Genomic DNA, 9,160 nt, shown 5'->3' with positions numbered 1-9,160 from the left:
AGCTAGAACTGTAGTGTCAAGGTGAACTGTGTGCGGTGCAGAAGAAGACGTGGCGCTCGCTAGAGGGCGTGGGAGCACCGCTATATGTGTATCGAGCGTCACAATTTTGCGCGACTTACGTGGTAGATACTGGTCAAGCAAACAAGTTAGCAAACACGTATACAAAAACCTGAAATATCGCAATAGTCTATAATCACTGGCAATTTTTACAAGGAATTTACTGAGTAACATTACAGAATAAAACTGTATTCACGTAATATAAATAGTCGTAAAAATGAAAGTACTGGAAATTCTTTATTAAAACGCCTACACATCAGGCGGTAACTTGTTTGCTTAACTTACCAATATGTATATTAAGATAAGACCAAAGTACATATTAAGTTCATTTGTACAATGTCATCGATTGGTTTCTTTACGGAGAGGAGTACATTGCTTATGTCGGGTTGCTGTGATTGGTTTATTATTTCATCAAGATATCTCAGATGTAGCAACAAGGGACTGAATAAAGGATTTTCAGTGCAGTTTAGATTCCTTCATTTGGATAAAAGCATGTTCACTAGCCCGGTTTCAGAACAGTGATTCAGTTTTCAGGTGCTACTTAATTGTGTACGACAAAACCGTACAAGGCACGTGGAAAACCTAACAAATTTATTGAGTAGTATGAAAAACGTGGGGTCGGCTGCTAAGACTCGAGGTAAACAGGGCGACGCAGGCGCTCAGGGTCATGCTGGGTGTACTCCACATGCTGCTTCCTAAGACCCCCACGTTTTTCATGCCTCACTCGCAGAGGCTCTTTCATTCTAATCAGTAAATCTGTTAATTTTTGTACATGGCTTGTACGGTTTTGTCGTTCGTAATTAAGTAACACCTGAAAACGGGATTAGTGTCATGAAACCCGGGTAGCGAACACACCTTTATCCAAATGCAGGACTTTTCTAATTACAGCTACAGCGAATTTTATTCACCATGAGTAATCCAAGTGACAGTAGTGGATGTCCTACTAACAAGGAGACTACATGTCAGCCAGGTTTTTGTATTTTTGTGTTTATTCAGAACTCAAAATCAATTTCCCAGAGCGGTTCCAGGCAACACGCAAAAATTCTCGAGAAAATCGACTTTGAAGTTTTCTGAGCATCGCTAATCTCCTAACTCAAGTTCTTTTTTACCCATTAGCCGTATGACTCTGTGGTAGAACGCACACCTGCCACGTGGTGTAATGTACCCCTCAAAGACTGAATGTGTAATAGAATGAACTTCAGTCCTCCAAAAGCTAATTGTTCAGAGGGAGGACACATCACAATGACCACAGCGCTAGCACATTAAAAACCATGGGTAATCAGAATTTTTATAATAAATTCAATATGTAAAGCTGTATTGTAGCCTATTTCTTTTTGTATAAACAGGACATGAAGCACAATGATTTAGTCCACGACCCAACGCGGCGAATTCGCCGCACTGCTGCACCAGTAAGTGTTGCAAGATGTCAGGCTAGCAGTCTAATCTGACATTTTTATCTTTAAGCGGGGACTGTGGTTCTCTTTTGACGTGAACAAAGACTTCCATTTCTTCCAATATGATTAATGTGTAGCCTTTACGTGCCGTGTATAAGATTTCTGAATATGGCCTATTTTTTGTTTGTCGGTGTTCATATGATTTCCGACGGCACTCTTGTTCTGATCATATGTGAACTCTCTAAATCGAACCTCAAAGTTCCTGCCTGTTTGCCCAACATAAACATCTCCGTAGTTTATTTTATAAACACCCCAGTCGGTGAATTTATTTCGTTTCTCACCGATTCTGTGCCGTAGTCTTACTCCCAAGGTTCTTTCGGTGCGAAAGCGGACATTCATTTAAGCTATTTTAAAACTACGCGCCACTCCCTTCGCCTGTGCTCCGCTGTACGTCATTGGTCACAATTTTTATCGCAAGCACACTGTTTACAGTCATCAGTTTCCTTTTTTCTCCCTCAACTTGTTTAACATTTTCTTCATATCACACTTATTATATCCGTTGTTTCTGATCTCTTGCATGATTATACTAATTATACTAATACTAATATACTAATTATACTAATATCATTTTCAAGTGGAAGATTAAGGGTACGGTAGATCTATCACTTGAAATAGGCCTATTTATGCATATTTGGATGCCTAGAGTCGGCATTTATAATCGAATCTGTGTTCAACGGTCTTCTGAACACTCCATATAAACGTTTGTCAGAGAAGATAGGTTCAATAGGTGTCAACATTTATTTGGAGGGAATGGCGCATAGTTTTAAAGAAGCTAAAGTGAACGTCGGCTTTCGCACCAAAGGAACCTGGGGACGAAGACTACGCCACAGAATCGGTGATAAACGTAATAAATTCATGGACTGGGGTGTTTATAAAATAAAATACCGAGACTGTATTAAATTTTATGTTTTAGAAACAGGCGGGGACTTTGGAGTTCGATTTAGAGAGTTCGTGTGTGATCAGAATAAGAGTTCCCTCGGAAAACATCCCAACACCGACAAATATAAAATACGCCATATGCAGGATAATTGAGAAATTGTATACACGGCACGTAAAGGCTGTTAGTTAGTCGAATTCTTTATATTTGTAGATTATTTTTGGTGAAATGACTGCATGCGCAATTTAGAGACGTTAATCTGAATTTTGCTGTAACAAGACAAATTGCATTTAACGCCACCCAACCGCCACATATTGTTATTTAAAGTAGGCTCCATCACTAAGCAGGACTAGTCATTGCACAAGCGAACAAGTGAACTGACGAAATACTGTGTATCGAGATTTTGAAAGTGATATGTCTTCATTTTTTTCTATAAATATATTATTGTAGTTCTTGTAAAAACGCCAGTTCCCCTCATATGTGCTGCATATTCGACTGTTTCTGATGATAGTTGTTGTCGAAATACGTTGAGACGTATATTTGAATAATAATAATAATAATAATAATGAAAAACATAAATAGCTATCAGACCAGCAATTAAGTTGACCAGTGACAATGATCATAGACTCGCCAATTATTTTATGTTATTTATAGACAAAGCAGATTGTTATCTACAGCTGTGAGAACACAATTAAGTTATTATCAAAAAGTTACTTTTCAAAAACTTCATTATATAATTCAGTTTCAACAGTAAATAGCAATCAAACTAATAAGTTTTTCACAGGCAAAATCTGTCTCGCGTGGTAAAAGACCCACACCAAAAGTTTAAATTTTGGTAGCGTTCATTAATACTGCCTTTCAAAATACGGCTAACTAAACCCATCAAATTGCTACGAACTATACTACAATGTGATCTGACGAATGCAAAACCCATTGCTAAAGACACGATGCCACTACAATTATGAACGGTCGTAAATACCAGTATTGTGAGTTGCCCCGAGAGAGAGAATTATTTAAAGTGAAGAATTGAAAAAATTCTTTCCATGGAAACACGGCAAGCTGTATCAATGAAAGTTAAATAACATTCAAAGTAAGCATAACACATAGCACATGACATGGGTCACTGAGTTTTTCTAAAATTACCGTAAACCGAGTATACTTGGACCGCCATGGTTACTTAGAGCACTCATACACCAAAAGTTTTACAGCTCTCTGCTGGCTCCCTGTTGAGTGTTTAGTATATACAATTTGATGGTGAAGTTCCATCAACATACACTAGATGACGCCATATAGTGCCAATTTTCTTGCGCAACCTATTGCGACTTATAATTGGTTGTGTAAAATCTACCGATATCATTTTACTGCAAGTAGTTTTCAAATATATCATGTATGTTACTCGATTAATTCCAAATCAGACTACTGATTAATTTTTTTCACGTTTCTGAGGACCTGTGTATGATTTCTCTGTTTCAGGGTTACTTTGACCACTGATCATTGTTACGCCAAATGCACAATTTATTAAACAATGTTGATGCCAAAAACAGTGTGGAAGTAAGGAATCACAATCATTAACCATCGGTATATAGACGAAGGCTCATTTGTAGTTTTTAATGTGCACACGACCAAGAAAAACATATGTCAGTGATATATATCGCTCAAATTCCATGTTATTATGATTTAGGCAGTTATTCAGGTATAACATATAATGTCAAATATCTCCAAAAACAAGTAATGAAGTTTGTTTGGCCACGAATTCCAGATATTGACTAGCTAAATGAAGAACAGATAACCTTAGTTCTTACTGCATCGGATATTTTGAAATGAAGATTGAGGTTTAAGGTGGCTCAACTAAATTTGGAGCTATGTGTGTGGTACTCCATCCTTATTATACTTACAAGTTTGATGATGGAACACTCTGTTGAATTTACGTATCATACGAAGTTTTTTTTGTTATGAGGGTTAATAAAGCATTTAAGAAAATTTTAGATCAATCCTATTTATCTCTGCGTAGTCAAAGTGACCACAAATGGAATGGTAGTAGACACTTTGGGTGGAAATATAACCAGTCAATGCATCCCCAAAGCCATGCAAACTTTGACCTCCTACAATTTTTTATGTTATTTCCCCTGCGTTTTAGAAAATGTATTGATCTAATTGGTATGTAATGCTTTCATACAAACCCCTATGTTCACTACCATAAATTTCACAGATAATCACATTTAAACCTGAAAATCGGTCAAACTATACCTGGTTTACGGTATACGAAAATTAGACGTGACAAGATAACTGCTACGAACTACTCTTAAGCACTACCAACGTTCACGGGACTGTCAGGACCGCAGAATATCCATTTCGGTGGTGTAGGCAGCATTCCCATCTTTCGGGATACAGAGATCGGGGCAGTTGCTCGAACCACTTTCACATTATTTTCTCGACTGTTCTACTCTTGAACAGCATGTTGGGGAAAATGAACGCATGGTACCTTCCACGCAAGCTCTGATGTCTTTTATTCTATTACAATGCTCATGTCTCTCTATGTAAGTGGGACTCAACAAAATATTTTCGTGTTCACACTGATATTCGTGAAACCTCTCCCCTACTTCGCAATAATATAAAACGAGCTACCCTTTCTTGAACTTTTACGAAAATCCTAACTAGTAAGGATCCCATACCAGTGCTCTGTAATATCTATATGTTTAATATGTACTGCAATATTTCTACATATTAGGTATGTTGAAATGAATAATGGGCGCTAAACACTGGCAGGTCACCTACTGCGGTGGTCGTATGTGCAAGGCTAGAAAAGGTTCAGAAAACCCTTTTAATTAGACTGCGTGCCTGAAATCCTCTGGTTTCATAATAGGGAACTGAACCTTGAGCCCCTCTGAATTCTGACTGGACGGTTCCTTTGAGAGATTACGTCACATGGAGGAGGGGGAGGGGGGGGGGGGAACGTAGATCTACAGCATAGAGCTCCAAGAGAACCACTGCGATAAATATTTATGGAAGTGAAACTGGACAAGATTAACTTTTATGGCGTTGGTGGGCGTATAGAACGTCACTGCTCTGGCCACAAGATTGTTGCAGGGAATCAGTTTGGTGCAGAGGAGTTGAGTGGGCACTGGCTGCAGCGCACTCATTCCACTGCAAATGGCCCTGAGCACTAAGGGACTTAACTTCTGAGGTCATCAGTCCCCTAGAACTCAGAACTACTTAAACCTAACTAACCTAAGGACATCACACACATCCATGCCCGAGGCAGGACTCGAACCTGCGACCGTAGCGGTCGCGCGGTTCCAGACTGTAGCGCCAAGAACCGCTCGGCCACCAATCCACTGCAGTCTTGCCAATAACGTAGCTGCAGCTGACAGCCGGCGATGCCGTTACGGCCAACAATAAAAAACACTGTACGTGATAAGGCATACAATTGTGAATAATAAACAAACTTTGACCTGTGATGCCACAAACTCATGCAGGGACATTGGGAGTCGTCTTGGGTTACAGGGACTATGAGTCCCATTAATCTACTGTCAGGCCCCTTGACCTTGAACTTGTGGGTAGGTGGGAGGGTGCAAGGGTGAGACAGGAGGTGACTGATTTAATGGAGATCTGATATCCATGCTGGATGTGCCACCCACTGCAGTCATCTCGGGTGGTCGTGAGTGTGTGGAAAGGGGAAGGGGAGAGCCAACCATGCAGGCTGTCCCAGAATGTAAATGTGATTATAGTTTGTGGTTTTCATTGTATTACACATCATAGTAATTACTGTTTGCTCATCCCTCATAAACTGAAATTATTTTATCTTCAGGACCCCAAAGAAGTAGTGCATTCGAGTTGCAGTGTACACCTTGACACCTTACTGAAATAGTGTGCAACTTCTGTCACACATGAAGCACGTATCCTAGCCTGAGACTCGAGTGTGCACACCTGTCGTTAATGGTCATGGCGCTTTCAACTGTGATCAGAGTACGCTACTTAGATGGACTAAAACGTTCTACTTGCGGCTTGATTCGGTACCCTACGACGTCACTGACGAATAGCGCTGAAATTTTGTAGAATATTTCTCCGAGAGGATATCAGTATATCTTATCTAGTGCTAGTCAATTTACTTTTGAAATAATTCTGTAATACTGTCTTGTAAATAGTGAAAAAGTGACGATTCTTGCTTTGCATATCAGCAAAGCCTTGATTTCTCCGTTACTTGAACCTGATATGAATTTTGTTCCCTGAAATAAAATTACAGTGTCGGAGGAATAGCATTTTTTAAGCACGCTATTTCTCTGACGATTTGCAGTTTCGTTATATCCTACCAAATCCTCTAAAGAGCACCTGGAGTGAAGTGTTATTGTTTTTTATTAATATTATTTTGTCCAAATCTAACAGTTCTGAAGTATTGCTTCAGAAGTCGTGTGGTACATCTTTTAAGCTCTGTAAAGTGTGCAACCCTTGTATTTTTCAGCCTGGGACGACGTCTTACGCCGCAATGTGAAGATTCTGCGATTCGGCGGGGTGTGGCGGCCAGTTTCCCGAAGTGGTTGGCGACCTTGCGTGTTCCCGCTGTACTTCGCCTCAGTGTGTGGCAGCCTGCTCACCATCATAGGGCTGGATATCGTCAGGATCTGGCTGCTGTGGGGGGACATGACCGAGATCACCTACGCCGTCGTGACTGCAGTGTGCTGCTTCAACGGAGTCTACAAGATGGTCCACTGCTTCAAACACGGCGACACATACAGCCGGCTGGTGAGCGACCTGAACGGCCTCGTAGCACTACAGCGGCCATACTGCGAGAGGGATGACACTCTCATGGCAGTCTTCCAGGAGGTATGCCGGAAGACCAAGCGGCTGACGATTGGCTGCCTGACGTACATGAGCGTCCTGGGGCAGATGTGGTGCGTGTTGCCGCTCGTCTCGCCCGTGCCACCAGACAGCAGGGAGGACCCGATGCCACTGGTCAGTCTCCCCGGCCTCCACAAGGAAAACCGTGGCTGGTATTCATTCATTTACCTGCTGGAGTGCCACACCGTTTTCTACTGGAACTTCTCCAGCTTCGGCATGGACATGTTCTTCGCCTCGATCATGAGCCACGTAACGGGGCAGCTCAATATCCTCAACATGCGGCTGACACAGCTGAGACAGGAGGAGTCAGCAGAAGACCAGGTTCAGCCATCCACGTGCACTGGATTCAATCTCAACAGATTCAACCGAGATCAGGAGCAGAACGTCAAAGATTCTACCAGAATGTATATCGAATTGTGCGAGTGTGTCAAACACCATCAAGCAATAATAAGGCAAGTTTACCGGTTTCATTTTATGTATTACGTAAGTTTTCCTTAGCACACAGCTTAACTCTAATGTGTCACTAAGTGATCCCTAAGCTTAACAGTCTTAATAAACCTTACAATATGAAAATTTGTGGTGATCTCGTACATTCAGTAGCTGAAGAGTTCCAAATGCAGAGTACAGCTACAAATATTAGAAAACAAAGATATTTTGGAAGCCTTCCATAGACTCCAAAATGTTAATTGTCAATACGCACTATATTTTTATAGGATACTAAATGAATTTAATTTACGCTCTTTACAGCTCTTTATGTGAGCAAAGGTCTCCCTCCAACTTTTTTGTCTCCTCACAAAAACAGTGTTTTTTTTTAATATGTAAAAATCTGCCAACCGGCTGCATAGGTTTTCTATATACCTTGACCAGGTTTCGTCACCTCTAAGAGTGACTTCATCAGAAGGTAAGGTAATTACCTGTGTTTAGGATCTTCTTTCTGATGTCTTTGTACTTTGAGACAGCCTTTGATTCATGGGCGGATAAGAAGCGTACACCTTTGAACATGGCTGACGTTTGCAGGTGAGGAAACCTGGTGAAGGTATATAGAAAACCTATGCAACCGTTTGGCAAATTTTTACATATTTTTCAAATTTGTGTATGCGGTTGCTGCAAACGTCAGCCATGTTCGAAGTTGTAAAAACAGTGTTGCCGCTGTGACTCCGTCACAGTGCTCCTCTGTTAGCATTATACGTCGATAAATATCGAAACAACGTGGCAACAGATCTTTAATCTAGATTGTGCAATAGAATCAAAGGATCACTTTTTCGAAACTCTGTAACTGTCTCCCATTGCGAGGCATAAGTTTGAAATTTTGGTCAAAAGTGCCTGCAACCGTCTCCTATAATGCTGAAAAAGCGTGGCGCCCAGAGACGTCACCCTCGAACTCGACAACGCTTCAAACAGCGGGGCATCGGCACATGCAAAAAAAGTCCAGAGCCGAAAGTTCACGTGACGTGTAAGGTGGTTTAATGACGACACATTGGCACAAAATTTCTTCGCAATTCTGCTCGCCGTCGCCGTGGATATGTCATACAATGGTAAGGTCGTCACGGCCTCTCTTACCCACATTTCACCTTTCTTTTGACGCCTCAGCGATAGAGTTCAGAACTGCGAAGCCTAGAGATGAAATCGCACTGTTTTCTTGTGAGTGGCCGGGGAAAGCATTTCAGACAGACCGCCGCTCAGAATGGCCACGAAAAGGCTCAAGGGATTGGCGTAAAGGGCGTCAATGAACCCATTGCCTTCCTCGGAGAGTTGATTAGCACTAATTTCGCAGTCAACAACGACAGTTGGCGATGCAGTGAGCGACATGGCGACACTCTTGGCAACATATGTCTCTGCTGACATAGTCGGACGTATGAACTATGCTCAAAGGACATTATGTAGCAGCACTCCCATCGAAGGTGATCGCATTACTCTGGAGTGTTTCCACGAAATC

At 41.4% G+C, this 9,160-nt stretch overlaps 1 protein-coding gene across 1 annotated transcript; it reads left to right on the top strand.

Moving 5' to 3' along the window:
- The first annotated feature begins 966 nt into the window (after nt 1–966).
- LOC126262261 (uncharacterized) lies at nt 967–7,983 on the top strand. Its single transcript, XM_049958793.1, has 3 exons — nt 967–1,027; nt 6,848–7,707; nt 7,972–7,983. Exons 1-3 carry the CDS (start codon nt 967–969, stop codon nt 7,981–7,983), a joined length of 933 nt encoding a protein of 310 aa, XP_049814750.1.
- The last annotated feature ends 1,177 nt before the right edge of the window (nt 7,984–9,160 follow it).

Source organism: Schistocerca nitens, chromosome 1 (assembly GCF_023898315.1).
Source record: "Schistocerca nitens isolate TAMUIC-IGC-003100 chromosome 1, iqSchNite1.1, whole genome shotgun sequence".
Taxonomy (NCBI): Eukaryota; Metazoa; Arthropoda; class Insecta; order Orthoptera; family Acrididae; genus Schistocerca; species Schistocerca nitens.
This window is presented reverse-complemented; position numbering and strand designations above follow the sequence as displayed.

Coding starts and splice junctions, on each gene's coding strand:
- LOC126262261 (XM_049958793.1), top strand. CDS start 967: ATGAGTAATCCAAGTGACAGTAGTGGATGTCCTACTAACAAGGAGACT. Junction 1,028..6,847: donor GGAGACTACATGTCAGCCAG/GTTTTTGTATTT, acceptor TGTATTTTTCAG/CCTGGGACGACGTCTTACGC.